Source organism: Tetranychus urticae, chromosome 2 (assembly GCF_039701765.1).
Source record: "Tetranychus urticae isolate SD_2017Ah chromosome 2, NJAU_TeUrti_SD_1.0, whole genome shotgun sequence".
NCBI lineage: Eukaryota > Metazoa > Arthropoda > Arachnida > Trombidiformes > Tetranychidae > Tetranychus > Tetranychus urticae.
Genome location: NC_142959.1, coordinates 8,235,827 through 8,261,775, shown reverse-complemented (window position 1 = coordinate 8,261,775; position 25,949 = coordinate 8,235,827). Strand labels below are relative to the sequence as shown.

At 33.4% G+C, this 25,949-nt stretch overlaps 1 protein-coding gene across 1 annotated transcript in view; it reads right to left on the bottom strand.

Moving 5' to 3' along the window:
* The window catches only part of ds (dachsous cadherin-related 1), a 27,757-nt gene extending 1,808 nt beyond the window's left edge, over window positions 1-25,949 (bottom strand). The window contains exons 1-8 of the mRNA XM_015935703.3: window positions 25,647-25,949; window positions 25,483-25,573; window positions 25,250-25,352; window positions 25,035-25,144; window positions 22,645-24,970; window positions 10,193-10,299; window positions 8,306-9,758; window positions 46-7,801 (exon numbers count right to left, since the gene is read on the bottom strand). Coding sequence (XP_015791189.2) covers window positions 46-7,801; window positions 8,306-9,758; window positions 10,193-10,299; window positions 22,645-23,407 — 10,079 coding nt within the window. The 5' untranslated portion in view covers window positions 23,408-24,970; window positions 25,035-25,144; window positions 25,250-25,352; window positions 25,483-25,573; window positions 25,647-25,949. The remainder of the gene's footprint in view (window positions 1-45; window positions 7,802-8,305; window positions 9,759-10,192; window positions 10,300-22,644; window positions 24,971-25,034; window positions 25,145-25,249; window positions 25,353-25,482; window positions 25,574-25,646) is intronic.

Sequence of the window (25,949 nt, the reverse complement as noted above, 5' to 3'; positions counted from 1 at the left end):
CCTTCAAAAATATTTCAAAGAAAGATAAAAGTAGAAAATACTTACCCTGATTGTAAAATATCATTGTTATTGGATGAGTGCAAAGTTGATTTATCATCTGTTAAAATTAGATTTACTCCTATTCGTGTTAATGAACTGAGTGAATCTGCCCGACCAGACGAAGCTGAAACAACTAGTGAACTGAAATGAGGTGGAATTTTGTCTACCGACGCAGTATTTATAGTAATTAGTCCAGTTGTTGAATTCAAATTGAATTTCTTGGCAGCTCCGGGAGGTGAAGAGCTTCTGATTGTATAAAATATTTGTCCGTCAGGTCCAAGATCATCATCTGTTGCTGAGATATGACCAACAACAACGTGTGGAGTTCCATATGAAGTTGTTACTTTAAAATCATAGCGTTCTGAAGTGAACTTTGGTGGAAATTCATCAATCGATCCAATTGATGCTTCAATCAATACTTCGGCTGAACTAGAAGATGTTTCAACAGCTTTTAAAACCATTTTAAAGGTTGGAATGACTTGATAATTTTCAAGTGTTTCATAATCAATAGCTTGAGTAGTCACAATGTAACCAGTTCGAGTATCTAGACCAAAGGGTACAAGTCCATTCATTGATGGTGTAAAGCTGTAATTTAGTGAGGACATGTCAGCATCTGAAGCCATTATTTGGACGATAGGAGTACCAATAGGAGTATTTTCATCGACAATGATTTTGTAAGATGTTAGCGCAAACTTTGGTTTATTATCGTTCTCATTGAGCACATTGATGTTAATCACACACAAATCATTTTGCTTGGACAAAGAATCAGTTGAAGATGTAGCTACAATGGTTAACTGATGAAAAGAGTAGGACTCAAAATCAAGCGACTTGTTGATTGTTACAACTCCAGTTATCTCATCAATTTGGAATGCTTCCAATTCATTTCCAGAGTAAATTGAATACCGATAAGATGAACCATACTGTTCAGATTCTGAGCGGACTGAGGTTACTTGATGACCGGGTGGAGCACTTTCACTCATGTAAGTGGAGATAATTTGGGATTTAAATGCAGTTGAACTGTTTCCTGATTCTTCTGAAGTGACTTTAATATGAACAGTGAATGTTGTTGGATTATTAACGGTAAGATCGTCATCAGTTTGATGAGAACGACGAATGATTGTGAGCTTGTATTCACTACGACTTGGTCTTTTGTTCATAATCAGTTGACGACCTCTAAGTAAAGCAAAAGATCGATCAACATTTCCATTGGTTAGAGTAAAAGTATCAAAATCGAACCCATCAAGTTCAAGAAGCACTTGATCAACGAAATCCCTTCGCACCGAGATTGTATAGCTTGTTCGCTCCTCTTTTGATCCAGAATCAGATTCACTGTTTAATAAATATGACAATGACTCGTTGTTAACATTGGTTCCTCCAGGAATAACCACCAATACCGAACACCTGGCTTTGTGGCCAGAAATGAATCGACCAGCTTCATTTGCGTATCCAGCAATAACTGTAAGTTGGAAAATTGAGCCTGCCGTTGGACTTTTACTTAATCGACTCAAACTTCGGTTATTGTACACTGTTCCTGTATATGAATCGATATAAAATCCTTTGGATGAACTTGAACCTCCAGCTAATTTGTAGGATACTTTTAACCGCGGCAAACCATCAAAATTGTTATCTGAATTGATTGTTGAAACTTGAGCGATTTTACAGTTTATTGATCCTGATAAAACACATGGATGAGTGTTTAATTTGATTGGGACAAAATAGTAATCTTTAGCGAAAACTGGTGGCCTTTGGTAAATACTTTTTGGTTTAACTTTGATAACAACTTGAGTTTCAATCGTATTAAGAGAGTCGGAAGCTAGGACAGCAATTTTATACTGCGCTGGTTGAGAAGGTAATGATGTTGGATTGGCTAGAGACTTGTCTAGTCGGGATTTCAATGTAATCCGTCCAGTGTAAAGTCCGATATCAAATAGATCATCAATGTTATCACTTAAACCATCTAAATGAGAGCGTTTCTGATAATATGTTAATGGAGGGAAAGTATCGACATCATTAGCAGTAAGTGAGGCAACAGTGGCACCAACCTCGGCATCTTCAAAAACAGATATCTCTTGATAGGGTGGAAACACTGGAACATTATCATTTATATCGATAACATTGATCTCAAGTGTACAATGGGAAGACAACTGTGATGTTGTTGATGCTAAATTGCGCGAGTCTCTAGAAGCAGATGATAGTCCAGTGGGACCTTCATCATTGGCAACAATGGTCAGAACATAATGATCTCTAATTTCTCGATCAAGAACTATGTTTGTTTTTACAAATCCTGATCCTGGCGGGTCAATGATGAAAGCATTATCATGATTACCTTCCAAGATGTGATAAGTTACAGTTGATTTACCCGATGATCGACCAGACAAACCAATGTCAATAGAATCACGAGATACAATTGCACTATCGACATTATCAACATCAAGAGCACTTATTTGTGTGACAAAAGTTCCTTTTGATTCACCTTCACGAACAGTTGAAATGTAATGGGCTTGTGTAAATCGAGGTGCATTATCGTTGACATTAATCAGCATAATGGTAACAGTGAAAAAGATTGGCTCAGAAAGTGGGGAGGTTCGTTTTCGAGCAACTATAACTAGTTCGATTCGTGATGGATCCGTTTCAAAATCTAACAATTTACGGATTGTAATAATTCCAGTGTTGGGATAAAGATAAAAAGTTGACTGATTAACAGAAGTGAATGCAAATTGGAACTGATAATCAGCTAGTGGTGAGCGAGCTTCATTATGTCCATTGCCCCGGTAAGTTGATCGATAGCGTGACATAAGATTAATAACTTCTGTTCCAAGTGGCACATTTTCAAATAATGAAACATTATAAGGAATTGAAGGTCGAGCTCTTTTAGTAGACTCACTAGAACCAATTGCTTTGGCAGATAACATTTCACCTGATAAGATGACCTGAACAAGTGTGAGAGTTGAATATGGTGAGCCCGAACGACGGATTTCAACAAAAGCTTCATGGTGTCCATAGATGAGTGACTTTTTGACAGTGATTGAACCAGATCGTGAGTCTAATATGAAGTAGTCAGAAAAACGAAGATTTGGATCTTCATCAACAATTGTATAAACTAAAGAGTTTGTTGAATCTGAAGGTGAATCTCCACCAGATCCAGTGTTGGATGAGGGCAAACCATCAACTCCACCATTTCGCTGCGAGTTTTCGGTATTGACAACAGATATCCGTCCTATTTCTGAACCAACTTTATAGTCCTCTTTATAGCCAGAAACTTCAATAATTGTTGGGTAACTTGCTAATCGAGGAGAATCAGATTCATGTGATCCCATTACAGTAACTTGAATTGTTGTTTTTGTCGTATGAGCTGCGTATGGTGAGCTTCCAACATCGATGGCCAAAACATCAAAAGACAGTGTTAGACTGTGTGGGTTTGAAGCTGCGAAATCGACTCCTGGTAAGGTCACCAATTTAGCCTTACGAGCTTGTGCTACTGCAGCACAATCTGTTGTTATAAGTCCAGTATTGGGATCGATAGTAAAATACATTGCTTCTGGTGATCCTGATGCTAAAATGGTGTAATAGATTGAGTTTTCTGAATCTGGATCAATCGCCTTCACTTTTACCACTGACAAGACTCGAGATCCACTTGTTTCACAATCAGATAATCTTGATTCATCAATCACAGCATAATAAACTGATTTATCAAATATTGGACTGTTGTCGTTAACATCTATCAAGTCGATGGTTAAATTACACTGACTTTTATGAAGTGAATCAGTAACTTGAATTGTTAAATTATAACCAGCTTTTCTTTCTCGGTCGAGAGGAGCGAATGTTGATAGCTGTCCAGTTGCTCGATTGATTCCAAATTTTCCCTCTTCATTACCACTTATTATTGAATAATCCAAATTAGGTAATAATGACGATGAACTATTTGAACCTGTTTGCGAATCCAAGTCTGAAGCTATTATTGTGTGGAAAATTGTTCCTGGTAAAATATTTTCAGGTATTTTCACTGATTGTGAAAGACTTGAAAATATGGGTTGGTTGTCATTAACATCAAGTAAAACCACAGTAACGATGGTTGAAGCTGAGTGAACATAATCTTCATCAAAGACAAAAACTGGAATTCGGTGAATCTCTTTAGTCTCTCTATCAAGTGATATTAATGTTTTCAATTCTCCCGTTTTTTGATCAATAGAGAAATGTTTAAACTCTTCATGTCCCGGTGGAATGAGATACATAAGATCAGAATTTGAATCTGCGTCTTTAGCTTCGATTGTTGCTATTAAGGTTCCTGGAGTAACAGATTCCAATATTTCACGATTATAGGGTGGTTGAGTGAAGATGGGCTTTTCGTCGTTTATATTGGTAATTTTAAGAGTAAACAAACGAGAAAGAGTCTTGATTGGATTACGATTTGGCTCAAAATTAGTTGAAGTTGATCCAGTTCGGCCGCCATTTGATCCTGTTCTTGGTCCAGGAGAGGTACGCAGATAGATTGTGGCAGTTACATTCAACCGATACTCTTGAGTTTTTTCATAATCAAAAGGCTCTAATAAGGCAACTAAACCATTTTCTGGATTTATAGAGAAAACACTTTCTCGGCCAGAGATTTCACTAAATCGATAATTAACGTCAAAATGGTCATGACTGATATTCAAAGACAGACGGATAATGTTTTCATTTTGATGGCAACAATCTTCAGGGAATGTGTAAGTTGCTGGTCCATTGAATGTTACTCGGTCCATATTACGACCAGTGTCTTTAACCCAAAGCAATCTAATTGCTTGTGATCCAATTGGTGAGCGGTGAATCAATGAAGATCCAATATCTTCAGGTATCGATAAATAAGCTTGAACTATTATAATGAGTTCTCCTTGGTTGACTAAATCATTAATCAATTCCTTATCAAATGGTTTGAAGGTTAAAACGGATTTATCATTAATAACTAAAAGGCGATTCAAAGTTACATCATTAAGTGACAAACTTCGAAGTTGGTAATTGAGATTTAAACCAGTACATCCAACCGACCAAGCTTCTGCTAGAGGATAAAGGTCAATTGATCGCTGATGAATCGTTTCCTCGGAAACAGGGATCATTATGTCGAGAAGAGTGCCATTTGATTCTTTAAGATCACGGGTGATTGTTTCGAATGGATGACAATCCGAAATATCATCAATGATTGTTATTTTAACAGTTGAGATTAATTGATAATTTTTACCAATCACATTTTTGGAATTCTGATGAGGACGGAAATAATTAATGCCTTTATCAAGAGGAATTGAAGTCAGTGCACATTGCCATGGGTCGATGTAGATTTGGAATGAACTTTCAGAGCTTGACTCATAATCTAACGATTGGCCTACAATAATGTGAATTGTAGAGAAGTCGTTTGATTCAATAACAAACTTGTTTGAATTTGTTTCTTTCGGAACTTCGTTCCCATCAATATAACTTGGCCTCTCATATTTAACATAATAACCATTTGAACAATAACTAAATCGATGGAAAAAGTTAGCCATAACATCAGGTAGAGCAACATTGATGGTTCCAACTTCACTTCCTATTTCTGCTGTTTCACGAACACGAAATTCATGATAAACATTATCCTCGGAATCGGATGATGATAATTTTGTTGAACTAGGCGAGGAACGATGTTCTGGATGTTGAACTTGACCTTTTCCAATAAAAGATCGTTGAATAACATCAATTTGAATAATCTTAATGGGAGACTTAAGTCCACCTCCATCAGTTACTTGAACTCCAACTCTATAAGAGGCTAGTTTTTCCACTGAACGAGCAGTTTTTATTACACCATTAACTCTACCAATAACAAACAAATCTGAATCTGAATCAATCAAAGAATAAGTGAGAGTTCCATTGATTCCCGAGTCAGGATCAGATGCTTTTACAGTAGTAACATAAGTTCCTTCAGGTGATCCAAGGGCAATTATGTGACGATTTGAATTTCCAGAGGTCATCTCATCGATAATGAAGGTTGGACTATTATCATTCACATCGGATACATCAATTATAACAGTAGTTTTTGACTCTGCTGATAATGGACTAGGTTTACCAGAATCGTGAGCATCTATCTTGAAAATGTATCGGTCTTTTGCCTCTCGATCTAGGTTCGATTTTAAACTAATCTCTCCGGTTTGTGGGTTCAAAGCAAATTTAGAAGCCTCAAGACTAAAACCTTTGAAAATTGAATATCGAAGAGTCCCATTTTCACCAAGATCAGGGTCAATTGCTGAAACAAAACCGATAACAGTTCCTATTGGTGCCGATTCGGAAATAGAGAAAGACCATTCTCTCGATTTAAAAAGAGGTCGATTATCATTTGTGTCAACTATTGTTATCGTCATTGAAGTTGATGATCGAAGTGGAGCTGGAGATCCATGATCGGTAACTTGAATGGTGAAGGAATAATTGTCTTTCGATTCCCTGTCAAGTGGTCTTCTTGTGTAAAGTATTCCGTTGTTTGGAAAAATAGCGAATGGAAATTCTGATTCAGTATTCTTTGAACCTTCCTTAGTTTTTCCAGAGACAGTTTCAATTATAGAGTAAGTTAATCGCGCATTGTTACCAGTGTCATCATCAACAGCTCGAATTTGATAGATTTGTGCACTGACTGGCGTGTCTTCACTTAGGACAAGATGAAACCCAGGTGATTCCATAAGCAAAGCCGAGATTGAATCAGAATAACCGACAAAACGAGGGACACAATCATTAACATCTTGAATATTTACATCAACAACCATAGAGCAACTAAGATCACCACCATCGGTAGCAGTAACAATCAATCTATAATGGTTAAGCTTCTCAAAATCAAGAGACGATCGAAGAGTTATTGCTCCAGTTGATTTATCAATTATAAATGGTGTTGAATCGGAGCCTAGCTGAGTGTCCTGAAGTGAATAAGTTAAATTACCAAGGTCATCGGCATCAGCATCACTTGCTTGAGCAATTAAAACTGTAACATTGTTAGTGGACATATTTTCCGGAATTGCTATCTTTAGCCGATCAGTTCCAAATGTTGGATGATTATCATTAACATTGACTATTGTAACATTAACTTGAGTATGACCGTAACGGTATGGACCAGGATTTTCACCCTCTTTAGCTTGGACATTGAGCAAAAGAGAAGAATACTTTTCAGCATCAATTGTCTCACTGTTAACACGAATAGTTCCTGTGGTTGGATCAATGGTGAAATAAGCATCAGGATCTCCCGAGTAAATAGCATAAGTTAAGGGCGATGAAGAGGATGCAGTTGCCGATACTAAGCCCACTTTTGTTCCAATCAAAGAATTTTCTTTAATCTCGAAACCGTAATGACGCTGAGAAAATACTGGTGAATAAGGGCGCGATTGGCCTCCTTGAGGAAGCACCGAAACATGAACTAAAGCAGGTTCAATGGATTCTCGATCACCACCATCAGTTGCAGCTATTGTTAATATATAAAATGGTTTGGCTGATGAAAGCGGTCGTACAATATAAATGCGTCCTGTAACAGGATCGATTTCAAATGCTTTTTCTTCATTTCCTGATCTGATTGAATAGCGAATTGTCCCAAAAGGTGATCCCGAAGAATCGGCGTCAGTAGCAGCTACAATCAGTATTGGTGCAGGTTCAATAAAGCGTCCTTTAGACAATGGAACGATATTTTCCTCAACTGAAACTTTATACTCTTTTGGATAAAAAATTGGTCCGTTATCATTGACATCTATTAATGTAACTTTAACCATTGCTGTTGTTGATAAGCCTCCTATTATGAGATACAAAATGAATCATTATTAATCAATTGAATAATTATCTTGAGAAAATCACGTTCATTAAAAAAAGTTCAACGTATATCTTAAAAGTGAAGGGTGAGATTTGAAATGATAAAATGAAATAATAATCTAAATCATTAAGAGACTTGACATTATCTTGTATTGCCAATGATGAGCAACGTATTAAAAAAGATGAGTTTAACTTTTAGCTTTTATACTTTGCTTTTGATCTGCTTTCTTCATCTTACTATAACATTTCAATGATTAACGGCAATTCAATTGAGCAAGCAGTTAATACTTCCTAAAAGTTTGAATAAAAAAAACTTGAAAGTTCAATGTTAAGCCTTAAAGATCAAAATATCAAAATATCAACCATGAAAATATTCACAGCGTGAAGATGAAACATGAATAATGAATCATGTTTTATTTCAAGATTAACGAATTTTTCAACAGATTTCTATTGCTTTATGTAACATTAATATAGTCAATCAACTCACCTCTATCTGTAGCCATAATTGGAATATCATAAGATCGGCGTTTTTCAAAATCCAAGGGTCGAGCAATACAAAGATCACCAGTTGATGGATCAACAATGAAATCCGAGGTTAAAATAAGTGAACGAGATTTTTCCGAAGTAATGCTCATTGGAATATCTGATTGGCCCAATGAAACGGCATTAACTGAACTATAATTAACCAAAGAGTTGACTCCACAATCTGGATCAGAGGCAGAAACTCGAAGTATACACGATCCAACCTGAGTATCTTCACGAGTAGTTACATTATAAAAGGATTGATCGAAAATGGGTTCGTTATCATTGACATCACTTATTGTCACAATTAGAGTTGCCGTTGCCGTAACAGATGAACCATCGGTTGCAGTTACAACTAATTGTGGTGCTGAATCAGTTTCACAATCAATTTGTGATGAAGTTGTGATTAATCCTGTTTCTGAATCAATAACAAACCATGTGTTTGAAGTTGAATTTGAATTGGAACCACTAAATGAGTATGTAACTTGAGAATCTGAATCACGATCAATTGCTTTCATTTTGTAGACAACAGTTCCAGGATCGGCGACTTCGGGTAAAGAAGCGTGATAAACTGATTGCTCGAAATAAGGTGGATTATCGTTGACATCGGAAATTTCCAGATCAAACACCATTGAAGTATTGAGCGGAGGACTTCCAGAGTCACTGACAGTCACAGTTAAGGAATATTGTGCTTTAACTTCACGATCAAGTGGTTTGGATACAGTAACCATGTAAATGGCAACATCTGACCGATTAAGACTAAAATAATCATCTCCACCCGATAGAGTTACCATGAATTTGTTAAACTCTGATGAAGATAAACCCGTTGGACTGGCCGAGTCAGGATCATTGATGGAAATTCTGGCAACAAAATCACCAATTTGCGCATTTTCAGGAACAATTGGCTGAGCATCTTCAGTTAGAAACAATAAATTGATAGTCGGACGATTATCATTTACATCAACTACTCTGATTGAGACAAAGGCTGAAGTCTCAAGAGGCTGTAGACCACAATCTCGAGCAACAACAACCAACTCGTGAAGATCTTTTGATTCAAAGTCAACCGGACGAGATAAATAGATCCATCCAGTGTCTTTGTTAATCTCAAAATAAGACGATTCCGAAGACGAAGTACCAGATCCAGGTCGTCGATTGGTTGGCAATGAATATTCAATTTTACCATTTGAACCTTCATCAGAGTCAGTGGCAACAACCTGAAGAATCGGCGTCCCAAGAGTCGCATTCTCAAGCACTGTAGCCACATACCTGGACTGACTGAAAATGGGTTCATTATCATTGACATCAAGAATACTTATATTGACCAGAAGTTGGCTCGATAACGGAGGCAAACCACCGTCCAGAGCTTCAACAATTAATGAGTAACGGGAGGTTGATTCACGATCCAATACTCCATTTACCTGGAAAAATGTGAAAATGATAAAAAGAAACAATTGTCACAATTAAAAGACCATTAATTACATTGCATTGTCAAATAACCTTTAATCATTGTTTTCAATTCTCTTTCCATTCTCTGTGTTACTTCTATTTATCTGGTTCACTCAATCAACTAATTAATTAATGATCACTTGTTTAATTAGTGGTTATCCCTTTCATCCTTATCACTGGGATTGGCTCTCACTCAACCAAACCCTTTCTCTTAATCATTTTCTCATCCTCTTTATCTTCACCCACTACAAACCTTTATTTTTACCTCTTTTTTCTTACTCTCCTTTTTCCTGTCTTAACCTCAACTTATTCATCTTTCTCACAATTGTACACAAATGGACAATTTAAGTATCATTAATTCAATGTTCAATAGATTACTGTCAACTCAATTTATGTTAATGTTTACCTGAAGATCATGATACAGAACATCATCCTTTTCTCTATGGCTTGCTAATCTGAATGCATTACCATGATTTCCGGATATGATTCGATACTTTTGGGTCCCAAAGATACCTGAAAAAAGAGATGATAAACAGAGATAAAAATTGAATTAATTGTACCTTGGTTAGTAAACACAGAAACAGGGTAAAAATTATGTTAACTAGGATCGCCTTTTCCCGTGATTGTCATCCTACAAACCATGATTGATGTGTTGTAACATTTGAAATTCATCATTACAATTCAATCTTAATTTTAATAATTAATGGACATTCATTTTATTTCTTTTCTTCTGTTCTATTTTGCTGTTAACAAGATAAATTCAAGTTTTAGCTTTACATCTTTTTTGGGGTAAAATGTTGAGAAAAAACATCAACACGTTGATGAATAAAAGAAACACGTTTAATGAGACCCTTAAAGGTCACTAAACAATGTGAGGCTCATTTCAACAGCTATTAAAAAAAACAACAGCAACAACAATTAATCAACAAAATGATAGTTTTATTATTATTATTATCATGAGTAGCATCATTAACATCCGCAGCAAGAAAAGAGTCAAAATTGCAAGAAGCATCCGGAAGCCGGTTAAAGTTATTGATGTTGAAATTAACACAAAAAGGTTTAACAATAAACGAGCTGAAAAATGTAACATTAACAGTTGACTAATTAATTATGGATTGTCATCAATAAACTGAAACAATTTAAAGTAACTGAATGACCATTGAAATCACTGAATATTGAGTATTACTGAGTAAACCAATCAATATCGTATATCATTGTAATAATGTTTAAATATCAATAAAGTAAAGTAGCTTTTGCTTAATTATCAGAAAGGTAAAGGTAATAAAATGTAAAATATTGAAATGGTTAAAGTAAATCAGTAAAAATGAAAGATAAAAAGTTTTTCTTCTGTTATCATTATTATTGCTATTACTTGCTATTATTATCAGCATCAACATGATTGTGAGTAAAGACAAAGTACGCTGATGGATAAAGGGCTTGAGGCACTCACGGCTCAAGAGTAGTTAAAGTTATTCTGTCTGGTTTAGGTCGGTAGCCAATGTCGGGAGAAAGTGGCCTCAAATATAATATGAACGACTATGAAGGATAAGGATGAAGATGAGGCTAAGGGCAGCAGGAAACCATTAAATTAATGAAACAAGAAGCTACATAAAAAAAATAACAAATAATGGACAGAGAAGGGGAGAAGAAGATGATGATTATGATGATTATTATGATTATAATGATAATAATGATGAAGAAGATGATGATGATGATGGTGAAGATGATGTATTGAGCGTGAGAGACAGCTTTTGGAACTTTATTTTGTTATTCCAAAGAAGCTCAACTAGATAGATAATAGTGTAATCAAGGGATACGTTGGTTTGTCATTCACGCCAAGAGCTTAACTAAATTAACAGAAATGGTTAACTTCGTTTTTTTACAATCAAGATAATTATAATAAGCAATATAATATGCAATAAGTTAACCATGTAATCGTGAAAGATAGAGACTTGAAATTATTGAAATTGCAAGTTAAGAGCAAAATGGTTTCTTCATTAAATTTCAGTTTTCAGTTTCAATTGATTTTGCTTCAATTGTCATTTTACAGATTCAATTTTTTCATCTATTGGATAATGATTAAAGAAAATTGTTTAATTTGAAAATGTTTTAATTTTAATTTTCATCTTTTCTCTTTACTGAATTTTTTGTTATATAACAAGAGTCAAAATGAATGCTCACGAATGATATTCGCCTCAGGCTTAGAGGCAATGTTTTGAGCTTGAAAATGTCTCACAGTTGATTGATGGAAGCAACTATAAGAGTAAAAAGACTCTTAAACCGACATTCATCATAATGATCATATTAACCATCAAGTTACTACTGGAGTAAAATTCAGTCAATCGTGTAAAACTAGCCTCGAGTTTGCTACTCTTTACACTGAATACACATAACGAAAAGCTGATTAATATTGCGCTCAGTTAGTTTACAGAAGATGCTTGAATTTCAATCGAAATGAAGCTCTTGAAATAAAATAAAAAGCATGGATGAGGCCTTAATACTCATTAGGAGGCCACCTTTTTGAGGGATTGGCAGGAAAGGAAGAGCAATGTTATTGTATAGATGAAAATGACAAAGTTACTACTTTTTTCAAAGTGATAATTCGTGTTATCCAAACGACAAATTCAAAACGTTTAATTGCACATAACATTGTCAACAATATTAATAAAAAGTCAAACTATAATCAACAGTAAAAAATGTAACATACGTTTCAACAGCAAGGTAAAAGATAATTTATCATTAAACTTATGCACGTTAAGCTGCTTGTTTGTTCCCAGTTTTAACGATGAAATAATGGTCAAATCATTTTTTTGTAAGTAATAAAGTTATGGACAATGAGCAAGATTATCTTGTTAATCACACAGCTATTAATTTCACTTTTGCGTTGAAACTATTTAGGTTGAGAAAACATTTTGTTATTTAATTAAACGAAAAAAGTTCATTAAGATTTGAAGCCTATTTTCAGCTTAACAGAAATCAATTTTTCTGGTTGAGAGAAATTTTGATTTACCTAAAGTTTATTGAAATTGCTTTCTCAATTTTACCTTTAGAAGTGATTTTAAGAAGGGTTTAACTTGAGATCAATGGAGTTGCTTCAATAGGTTCAAACAATTTCCTACAATTTACAACATAATCCCGTGTGTTGTCCATTAAATTTCAGGTCAATAAATATGAGTTTAAAGTAAAAAAATGGACATTAACTTTTCAACCTGATATTACACGAAAACATGTAAACATTAAGTTGAAAAACTAATGAAATGATATGTTTCTAAAGAGGTTAAAGTTTACACTCCAGTGATGATCTGCAAGATTATTATTAACTTTAGGTTATTTGATATTTTTCATGGCAAACATTGGCTAAATAATAATATTTACAAGGAACATGAGAGGCAACGAGAATGATGATTATGATGGAGTCAATTTTAAACCTGAAAATACCAGCGAGTCCAAAAAGGAAAAGGAAGATTGAAAGAGAAGAAGAAGAAAAGGAGAAAAGATAATGATGATAATAATGATCGGCTCCAAAATGACCCGAGTCGGAGGCCAAGGGAATATTACAGAAAATGAATGGAAAAGGACGTTTTTTTTGCTAATTTCATCTCAATTCCTGTGGCTGCAAAAAAATCATCCCACGCTCATGGAATCCATTGACTTAAATTAAAGGTTGATAATGTAGCAACACGACAAAAACATAATGTTGAAATGGTAACCCTCATTATTGGTCGAGACGCAGTTGCCGACAGATTTCAAGGTTCATAGTTTCATGATAATATCATTAATCTTTGTTGCTAAACAATGATTGGAATTAAATCGCATTTGTTCATTTCTGCAAATGAATTTGAAAAGAACCGTTGAGTGGTTACTCATCTTTCTTTCAGGTAAATTGACACGAAAAGGTGAGAAAAAGAAACAAGATTATCATCAATATTGGTAGGTCATTCGCGGTGGCCTTAAACTATTGGTATTGATAAGGATAGACGATGATAATGATGGTAATGATGAGCAACAAAAAAAAGGTAAACTCTGGTTAAGCCTCAAATTACAAGGAATCACAGGGATAAATCCCGCTAGGTCAGGGTAATGCTTTGACGAGAAGAAATGATGACGATGAGAAGATAAAAATGCAGAGGCTACAGGCTTACAGGGTGTTGGAAATGGTTTATATTTTTATTTTTATATCTTTTTTTGTTGTTCGGGGGTAAAATAGGAGTCTTGCTGGGTTTGTGTGTAAAAATGGTTAAACCAGAGTGAATGATTGAGATACCAAAGAGTGGAGCATGAAAGAAATAATAATCATTTGGATTGATAAAAAATGAATGGGATGCATCATAAGGGGCAATTGGATGAGAGAAGGGAAAGAAAATTGCATTCTTTTTCTCATTCTTTGCTTGGCTTGTTTCATTACACACTTGATTGAAAAGGAGCAAAATGATTGAGAAGAAATGGGAAAAATATTCAAACTGATGGAAGGAATTATCTGTAATTTCAATAATATTTAACACCTTAGTTGCCATAGACGATAATCTTACCGTTCCTATTAGTAAGGCACAAAAACACACCTCGATATCAGGCCTCTTTTTTCATTCAAGCCCTTTCCTTCATCATCTGCTTCATCCTCTTATTTTTTTTTTGATTTTTTCAGCTGATCTTGGATTTTAACTAATCTATTAACTTCAACTTCTGAAGATGTTTACCCTGAAGAAACTGATTTCGTGTTTTAGGCAAGCTTGAAAGGTAAGAAACAAATTAAAACACAAAACAACTGCTAGAGATAGCAAAAAAAGAAGAAGCAACTTGATGATGAAAATAGCAAATTGGTACAAAAATTTCACCTGGATTAACTGACCAATGATCACGATTAATGGCCATTCCTTTAGGTCATAGATTGTGAAAGGTGACCAGCTAAAAGGTCATCTATGACATTGGCCAAGGGTCACTTGAATAACTGCCTTTTCTGTTCATCATTTAAATGGCAATTTTAGTTTTCTCTCTGTTGACCAAAATGTAATCAACATTGACTGATATAAAAATAAAGCAAACATGAGTTTAAAATTTACTAAAGGTAACTTTCTTTCGCCTACAGAGTGGACCAAGTAGGTAGAGTTTATCTCCTCTCTTTACTCTATCTTTCACCATCATCATCATAATCAACATCATCTTCTACTCAAACCCACATTTCTAGAAGACCTTTTCTCTCCTCTCTTCTGGTATAGTTTACAGTATTGAGGCAAGATGAGAAGGTAAGCTTGAAAGTCACCAAGAAAATTACGATTGCCAATGTTACCTGGAAAATGCGGTTTACCCTTAATAGCTTTTAACTGGGCCCTGTTTGGTTCTTTCCCATTTACTTTTCAAACAAAAAAATAAACATTAAAAGTTAAGAATTTTTTTTCAACAAAACTTCAAGATTATGGTTATTGGCAGTCGTTACAATTTATACATTTACGATTTATAATTAGCATGAAATTTTCCTTAAGTTTGTGTTCTAACCTAGAAGAATTTTAGAAGAAAATTTTCAACGATATTCAACTCAACAGTTCAGCATAGAAACTTAGACTTTTGTCAAAAGTTTCTTAAGTTTGCTGATTATTTTGATGAAAATTTTAAAGTGTTTTAAACAAGAAACCTTCATATTTCAATGAGATTCAAATTTTTATGATTTACAAACTCTCAACTCGCAACTCTGAGTACAATTTAATTGATTGTTGCCAGTAATATAGAAATGAAATTTTGATCACATTGTAACTTAAAATCCTCGACCATCATTACAATTTAATCATTCAAACAATAGATCACGTTAAAAGTAAATCTGCAAATATTATAACTTCAACTAAACCATCATTAACCTTTGCCCGGTTCATCTTATCAACCTCCTTAAAGTTGAACGATCTTCATTATGCCTGTAATGGTGCCCAGATCAAAGCTACTGAACATCTTCCATCTCAAGTAATTACTTTTAATAATAAAAGCGGACTCCCGATCATGACTGATCTGTACTTTTTTACTCAGCACAATACATTCATTTAGAAGACTCAAATTATTAATCAACTAACCATCTTCAAAATGATAAAAACCTTCTTGAACTCGCTTTAGATCGGATCCTAGGAATTGGATCCTAGGAATCCTAAATATTGTTTCTGTTTATCCTTTTAAGAGAGTCTAATGTTAAATTGAATCAAACTAAATTGATAATAGAAAGAAAAACAAATTCTGAAGATTTATCGTCATCATTGCCCATATTTTATTCCCTTTACTGTAAATATTTTTGCATTCAATTGAGCCTAACTTTTAGTTCGTCTTATCAACAAAAAGATTTGATCTATCAACGTGTCAAAGACGTGTCTAGTTCATATTGTCCAGTGTAAACTATAATAGAATCGTTTTTTGAATCAAATTACAGAATTACAATTGAAATGAAGAGTACAAGTCTAACCATAGTTGTCTTATTATGACAAAGCATTCGTTCAGCTTACAGCAACAGATGGTTACTCTGATACTTAAATATGTAATGATAAGTTGCATATGCTTTTTGGGCAACTGCTTTCTGCTCATCTACCAAAATGTAATTTTAATTTAAAATAATACAAATCTAAAAATACATTTAATGAAATAATTCATCTCAAAATTACGGATTTACCCGAATCTGATTAAATCTTTTTGTAATGCACAAAAAGAACAGTAAAAGTTAATGAAAATGACAATTAGGTTGACAGCAAAAGAAAGCTGGTTAACAAAAACAATGAATCAGTTGCAGATGTTTAGAAAAGTTAATTGTTGACTTTTTGCAACCAAAATTACACCAGCAATAGCTTTTTCTGAATGTTGATATCAAACTGAATTGTTACTGAACTGAAGGTACAACCATCATTGACTCAGCCAGAAATGTTATAACACTGTATAGTCATGACTAGATCACTTGTAACCATGATTTTGTCAAAAAGAATTCAACAAAAGTTCTGATAATGATGATCATTCCTATCTTATTATATCTGTAATTTGATTTACTTACAATTGCTGATTCGTTTCTGCTCAGATATTTGCTTGTTTTTGCTTGAAATGGTGAAACTGAAAGTCAGACAAGTTTATATTAATTGGTAATAAAATGTTATCAATTTCAAGTTTTATAGTGTTTCAATGATGAGGATAACTATAATAATGAGGATAATTACTATTATGAGTTGTATCAATATCAAAAGACAAAATCTTGAAAAGTGTTTACTTGTTGGTTTAAAATGATGTTGCTTTAAGTTTAAAGTTGATTTTAATTAGCTGTTAGATTTGACTATATTTGTCAAAACGGGTTGGTTTGCTGTTGATTTTCAATGATAAATACAAATCAATGGTTTCATCTTGATAGTTGTCAGAGGGACAAAGCAGTTAACTTTTCTCATTTTGAACGATATTAAAAGCAATAATTAGCATTTAAATGATTGATAATTAAAAATCAATCAACAGTTCAACAATCTGATTACATTTGAAATGCATCTTTCAATCAGCTAATCGGGTTGCCCATTAAAAACAAAATAAAAGTCTAATTCATTTGTTAAATGGTTAAAATGAAATGTTGATTTAAAAGGCACATTAAACTTGAGTAAAGTGAAATTAAAAAGATGAAACATGTAAATTGGAATCAACACTAAAGTGAAAGTTGCCAAAATAAGGTCCACAAGAGTCCATTTAGGGATAAAAACAATTAGATTTAAGCATCAATTTCCAACAATTGAACGCTCAAAAACGGGGAATGATAAGGCAAATTGAAAGTAACTTAAGTGACCAACAATAAATTTAAGTGAAATCGAGAAAACACTTAATAGCAATTTGAATGAGGTATCAATGAATAAAAGTGATTCTGTTTACTTAAATCATCGGTAAAACTTGACCATTTGGAAAGGCAGGAAAGATCAACAATTAAGGTGAAAAAAATGTGCTATTTGTAGATAATCAACAAGAAAAAAGCGCAGAATGATCATTGAACCTGGGATTGAAAGTTAAATGTGATTCTAATGTTAACAATTTAGTGTTAAATTAGATTGTATTACCACTTAAGATGAATAGGAAGATGAGGATAAGAAGAGGAAGAAGAGGATGGATCAAGATGATAGGAAATTTTGAGGCAATTTTTACAGGTTTCAATTTTCGATGATCGATTGAAATGCAAGTGTACAGTATGAATTTAATTTAATTCATCATGTGTATTGGGTAGGACTGATTATCGTTTAATGATTAGACGATTGTTTTAAGAATTTCTTGAAACCACAAAAATAATTTCAAGACTTTCAACCATTCAATATGGGATGGGAGGTCCACACCCGGCAAAAGTGAGTTTTAATTGTGATTGAGGATGAAAAATTAGTGACAACAGGCTTGTTTCAAGTATGCATACCTTCAATAATCACCTTCTTATTACTTTACTTTACGAGGCAATGCGAACTTGAGATCAGGTCATCAGCCTGGGTCATAATTACTAATCCATTTTACCTTTTTCTTACGAATATATAATTTTCTCTCTTCCCTGAAGAAGAAACTTTACAACGGCAACAAAATGTGTTGAATAAAAACTCGACGAGTTAAGGCCAATATGACATGTTACCGCCTCGTTTCTCTTCAAGAAAATTGTAAAAAATGATAATAAAAGGTTCTACTTTGAGTTGTCATTGTTGAAATTTTACTCCTTTAAACCGATAGAGACAACTGGACTGGATTATGGTGACCTTATAATGACCTCAATGTATTCCCATTGGCCTTTTGTTTCCTTTTAACGAAAAACCTTTTAGTTTATTTTTTTTCTTCTTAACGTAAAACCAAAAAGAGAGAAAAGGTAAACGATAATTAAAAGGTAATTATAGTTACTTTGTTAAGGTTGATTATCATGAAGACTATTATAATTCGATGTTTCACTTTTGCTGTTCAGGTTCAAAAGATTTTGTTTTCAACAAAATTGTCAGAAAATTATCTCCATTAAATCGATTGTAGTTGTATCATTCAATGAAAAACTAATGAGGATGATTAAGAAGGGAATTCATGATTGGAATGATGAAAATGTCTACAAAAAAACATTGGATTGTTTTGTGAAACAAATTAATGAAAATGGCAACGAATGAAGAAGACAGCAATTTGATCAGGTCATTTTGAAACCAATTGAAACGGAAGAGACTAATTGATGTTTAAGTTGAACGAAGTGACGACGACAAAAAAACTAGACGAAAGAGCGCAAATTGAAAAGTTAATTGAGATGAAATTGAGTATAAAGATCGCAGTTTCCAATCAGATTTTCAATCATTCACCAAACTTTCAGATCAACAGTTTAAGTGTAAAGTGAACAAGTGAACAAAATGGTTTATCCAAAGCATCTAACATCACTCATAGTCATTGTCTTATCCTCAGTCGGATCCATTCTGGCTCAATACATGCCTTACAACCCAATGTCTGGACCTATGGGAGGACCCATGGGTGGACCGATGGGGGGACAAATGGGTGGTCAAATGTATGGTGGAGGTGGAATGGGATCATTCAGTATGCCTGCCATGCCGGGAGGAGGAATGGGCCCTGGTGGAGGAATGCCGGGAATGGTGCCCATGGATGGAGCTCAAAACGATGAAGAAGCTGAAGATGATGGTGGTGATGAGGGTTACACTGAGTATGCTGGTGATGGGGAAGATGATTCAATGAATGAATCACTGGCTGAAACCTATGTACGACGACGACGATCAATAGGTGATATAATTAGACCCTTTAGGTATGTTCAACGATATTAAGTATTAATTTTCAATCATTACCATTCCTAGTCTTTCCTCTGATTGTTAATTGTTTATTGAAATGTTAATGCGCTAGCGCTATTATTTTAGAAAACGTTTAATTTAATTTAAATTACATACCTTTCCTAGTAATAGGAATTAGCCTGAATCATTAATATGTATCAACAGCTTTATACCTTTAACAAATAAAAGTTATTTATTTATTTATATCATTATCTTGGAGAAACTAAATTTAATATCAATCAATATTAATTATATAAGAGAGAGAGAGAGGAGATCGAATGAACAAAAGATGAACAAAAAAGGTAAACTTGTTTTGCATGTTAGCATTTCGTGATGAGGAGACAAAATGATTAAAGGTATTTCTTGAATATCTTCATTAAATTGATCATTTTTCATAGCAATTCACGTTTAAAATACTGATAATTAATGTTGCTATTGGGAAGAGATGAAGGAAAATATTGATATCTTTTGTCAAATGGTTATACTTTGAGATAATGTTCAACATTTGGCAACAATTTTGGCTAACATTTTTTGATATCATATTCAAAAATCATGGATTCAGTTGAAATGGTTGTTGAGTAAAAAAGATAAAGATGAGTCAAGGTGTCAACGATCGATTTATAGCCCATCGAATGGCCTCAGATAATCGTTATTGGTTTTTTATCTCTGTCTTCTATCTTTCATTGCTATCGGGCTTTTGATGTTTTTTGCTCATCTTTATAAAATCATCACACAGAGTAGGAGGTAATGGTATTTGCTTGACAATCTGAAGGCTTTAAAATGACCTGAACAAGGCCATATATCGGCCTGGAATCAGCCAATGAAAATTACTTGCACTATCATGATGAGCCTTTTTCTTCAGTTTAATAGTTGGGAACATTTGCTCACACATTTAAAGTCACATAAAAAGCACATTATTATGACAAATGAAATAGGAAAGGATGAAAATGGAGATTGATTACAAGATTTCAAATTACAAAACTATAACAAAACTGATTACATTCAATGTTTTCTGAAAGAAAAGTTCTTTATCATGGAATGCATTGAATATTTCAAGAGATAAAAAGTCAAATTGATTCACAAATGATTAGAGATAATTTGAATAGAATAATCTGAATCATCTAAATCTCATGCTTTCTCATTGTCATTCTTAGTTTATGATCAAGTTTACAATTTCAAATCAATCAAATAAAGACTATCGTAAATGTTATCAAAAGATTGACATTTCATTATAAATCAAATAGATTATTCAAATGAAAGAAATGAATGAATATAAATACATGATGATGGAGGAAAAAACAATTGATTGGAATCAGTTTTTGAAACATGAAAGGTTAGCTGATTGAAAGTTAGTTGATTGGACATTTGTCAATGGTAAGTGTTATTAAATTGAAATTATCGGAAGGTAAATGTTTCAATTGAGAATAGCACAGTAACACGTTCGGGTGTAACTGGTGATGCCTTTGAAGTATTAAAAATGGCGAAAACTCTGGATAAGATGGGGATGAGGATGATTAGGAAAGGTAGAGAAGCAATTACTGGTCAGCTTTTGTTGATGTTGTTGTTTGAAAAAAAAACAGTTTGCCTTAAGGAAGAAAGTTAATTAGTCTTGGTGAAGAGACAACCTGTGAAGGAATGTTTCTTCATTAATAGAAATCAAAGTTGACATTTGATGTTTCATGTTAGAGGTTAGGTAAAAATTTAAATTAAAAAGACTGTCAGAATGGAATGAAATCGTCAATGAAAAAGTAACTCTGAATTAAACACAGATGACAATTAATGCAAATGGTTTCAACTCAAGTTCAACTCTCTGGACGATTTCCTTGAATAATCAAATTAAGATAAACTTGAAAATGAAAAGCGTAAAAATTATAAATGTGATTCTATGAATGTTTAATGTGATCAAATAACTCGTAAATTTGATAATGATAACAATTCTGACATAAATGGAGATAACATTTTGATGGTTAAACAGTGAATATAAAGTGCAATTGGAATGAAAAAATCAATGATTTTTATGATTTACTATTGAGAAAGATTGAGAAAAGGTAAGGTTAAACAAACTGATAATAAAAAAGGTTGAATTAGCTTGAAAAAAGGAGCAATTGGAGTTGGAAAATTAGGAAAAGTCAAACAAAGTTGAAAATTAAATTTATGTTGCGAATAAAATCACTTTTATTCTAATTCATTCATGATTATTGTTCACCTCATGCTGATACCGTATCTTCATGGATTCATAATGTCACCACCAATCTTGCCTGTTCATAACTTACACCAAAATTTATTATTAACATTATTATTTTTGTCATTTGGGTTGAGTTTTGTTGTATTTAAAAACATCTTATAACCATGAGGCTATAAATTTGCGGTAACTTGAAACCAACAAGTTGAGAAGAGTAAGTTTCATAATGAAAATGGTTTCGATTAAATTTTGATAAAAAAATGAAAGATTTCAAGAAAAACCTTTTCATCAGCTCATCTTACCTTGAAAAATCAAGATAAGCTCAGGTTTATTCTGAGATGTTCTGAGAAACTCTGTTGGTGATGTTGTTATAATGTCAACAAATAAAGGTAAATTGATTGTCAATGTTTCCTTAAATTATTGAAAAGTTGGAGTAAATTTATGAAAAAAAAACGATGGAAAGAACATGTTTTGGAACTGATAATCATGATGGTTAAGATCTTTTCAAGATTATAGACTATGATAGGGAAAAATGAAACATATCAACAATCAGGTTGAATTAAGTTTTGCTAAAGCTTTGGTTAGAAACATTTAATGTAGATGTCAACGTTCAGTTAATTAATTAGTATATCGTTTAATGATGGAGTAAATTAAAAAAGAGAAACGAGAAAAAGATTTAAGATTCAACTTTTCAATTGAATCCAACAGTTGAAGGAAGGAAAAAAAAGGTTTGATCAGAAAATAAATGAAATCCAAATTATTCTGAAGTTACAAACTGATGTAACTATTATACTTTGCTTTTAATTTGTTCATTTAGGAAAAGGTTTTACTTGTTTCTGGTGATTAATTATTCAATGAGACAACGAATCAACGGGAAAATTGATCACTGATAGCTCAATTAGATTTAGATTCACTTACCTAAATCACGATCACGAGCTGGTGGTAAAGTACGTTTAACATCTCGAACTTTACTGTTTTCAGGAAATTCAAGATGAATACTAGGAACTGGAAATAATGGTGCATTATCATTTGCATCCAAAACAGTGATGGTAACTTTGATATTGGGTCCAACAAAGGGAATTGCAATGAAGGTATAATAAGATGTTTGTTCACGATCAAGAACAACAGAATTGCGAATCTCTCCTGAAGCTTGATCAATACTTAAATCAGTGTCAACTCCACTCCGTAAATTTGAAAGTGATGATGAAGATGAGGATAGAGGCGATGATTCTGATGTGCCACTTCGAATGGGCACAATTAAAAATGGTGGTTGACATGGTTGGTAACCGGATGGACTACGAATTACACCGATCAAGGTTCCTGCTGGCGAGTTTTCAGTTATTTCAAATTTTAAATCCAGTTGATTGCTGTTTGAAGATAAAAATGTTGATCGAGACCATCTTTTGTTGATAAGTGGAGAGAAGGATGTAAGTGAAGATGAAGAAAATGATGATGATGATGATGATGGTGAAGGTGAAGGTGAAGTTAAACTAGAAACTACAAAAGGAATGATCTGAACACTAAAAGCAATATAAATTGTTAATAAACTAGGTAACCAGCAATTATATTGTTTTATCTTCAGTCGATGTCTATTTAGACTGATCGACTGAATATAATTAACATGACAAGAATCTCTTGTCATGTTTTCTGTTGCTTTCCTTGTTAATCTTGTTGTTAACATTCTGGTTTGTTTGCGCTCATTTTAATTTTGTCAAGATATAGACTTCATTGTTGATCATTAAAATTAGGATGACAGCATTTTTGTCATCAAATCAAAATATATTGATAAAAGCAATTGATTGAAATCAATTGTTTTGAAGGTTGTGTGTATCGGTTAGGAAAAGCAACTCAATGATTAGAATTGAACAGTTGAAATGGTGAACATTGGGCACTGTAAATCCAACATATTGATCGGTGTCAGGAAAACTTTTGATCATAAGCTTGTGACATGGTTATCCAAAAAGTTGAAGAAGGTAAATAATTATAAACATGGCAATGGGCATTTTCACAACAAGATAAACCAAGCACGTGAATTGAGAAGAAACAATTAAATCCGTAAATGGAGCTGAAGCACAATTTACTGATGATGAAAAGATGGCTTGTAATCACAAAGGTTAAAATTGGATGGAAGAATGTGTAAAATAGGTTGAAGAAGCCAAGAAAACAGTAACTTTCAAAAATATTTTGGTTGCTTAACTTGATCAAATGTTAAGGTAAAAAGATGAAATAAAGAAGCTAAAAGAGAAAAATGCTGAAAAAAGGTAACCGAGTCTAGTCAAGTTTAAAAACATTAACATTGAGACCGTGTTTTCAACTGAACACGGGAGCTACTACGGCTTTCAGGCCAGAAGGACTCTCTCTTTTTTGCTCTCTGCCTCTTCCATTCAATGTACAGGTAAACGTTTACCTATGCTCTCTCTCTCTCTCTCTGTTTTCTTCTTTTCTTTCTCTCTCCCATTCAATAGCCCTAGGGGTCTTGGGGGTAAAAAAGCAAGGGGCTATTGATATGATGATGGAGAAGAAAAAAAAGAAAAAAGAAGGAAAACAACGAAGAATGAAGAGTCTAAGGTAAGATTGAATTAGAAGAAGAAAGAGAGAAAAAATAAGGTAAAAATTAAGCCGGTCTAAGAATGAGAAAGAGAAAAAAGAAAAAAATGAAAGAAGATGGAGAAAGAGAGAGGAAACTTGTCGAACCAGCTTCTGCTTTTTTCGTTTGGAATGCAATTGCCCAAAGTATTCAGGTAGAGGGTATCTTGTCTTCAGAGATGGAGAGAGTGAGAGATAGAAAGAGAAAGAGAAGAAAGAAAAAGGATAAAAAGAGAGGAAAGAGAGAGAAAGGCCTTCATTTTAAGTCTAAAAATTTAACCTGCAAGTTGTTATTAACAGAAGGAAGAGTAGCTACAAGTCGTTAGGTCGCTCTATCAAGTTATTTGATAGTTTTTCTTTTGTATAAACATGTTACGCGTAAAGAAAGAAAAATTATATATCCTCCATCATCATGATTACAATCATCTTCATCGTCATTATCATCATCAGTTAGCGGCATTCAACTTCATCTCCCTTCTCATCTTGATGTAAAAGATGATTTCTATTTCATTGCTTTTTTCGCCTTGTTTTGGCCTTTTTTTCCAGCTTCCTTGGCTCATCATTGCTCTTCAAATCTTCATTTTTTAACCATCATTATCAATACACTTTTAGCACTTTCCATTTCCCTTTTGCTCCTTTCTTTTCACTGTTAAACAACCTAACAAATAAGAAAGAAAGAAAAGAAATATTAGGTAAAGACTCTCAAAAGAAAATAGACTTACGAGATTTTTGTTAGATCTACATTTATATTAATACTTGAAAATTTCCAAGGCGTCTGTTTGGATACGTTGATTATGCGAACTGAAAGCGTTGTCATCCCCATTTTCTTGAGCTGCTTAAATTAAGATGGAAATGTCTGATTAAATTTAATGATAGTTCTTATATTATAACTTAGTGTGATCAAATTACTCTTTTTATGTGTTAAGACAAAACTGACCATTATATTTATTGCACGTTAATGTCATCTGCATTGAGGTTGACCTAATCTACATTGACAGCTTACAAGATGAACATCATGTTGATGTGACAAGGTCCCATATCTTTAAAGAAAATAAAGGGTTTCAGAGTGAGAATGATTGAAACATAATATATTATGAAGAGAAAGATGTTTCAAATGAAACAAAGATGAAAAGGAGGGAAATAAGAAACAGAGAAGCAAAAAAGGCTTACATCATTAAGTTAATTAAAGTTGAGAGAAGATGGAACTAAATGGATTTCTTGGCAAATTTCAGCAAGGCTGTGAAATGGTTTCTCAGTAAGGCTAGTAATGGAAAAAAAGAAGCATAATAAAATATATAAGTCTAATGAAAATAAAATTAACACTTTCAACTTACCTGTTTCTATTTATGTTAAAACTTGTTGCTTCTGCTTTGTATTTTCACTCCAAAGCAACTTCCTTTTAATTAAAATAAATGTTTTCGAAGAGAAGTCAACACGTAAGATTTTAACTTAAACATGAATTATGCCATGAAGAATTGAAGGTTTCAGAAAAAAATAAAAAAAAGGTGGAGAGAAAAAACAATTAATAAAAATTATTAAAATACGATAAAATTTCAAACATTAACAGTTAATTTTTGACTCGATTTAAACCAAACGAGCGCAAATGGAAGAAAGGCGCACAAGTGGTGGCATCTAGT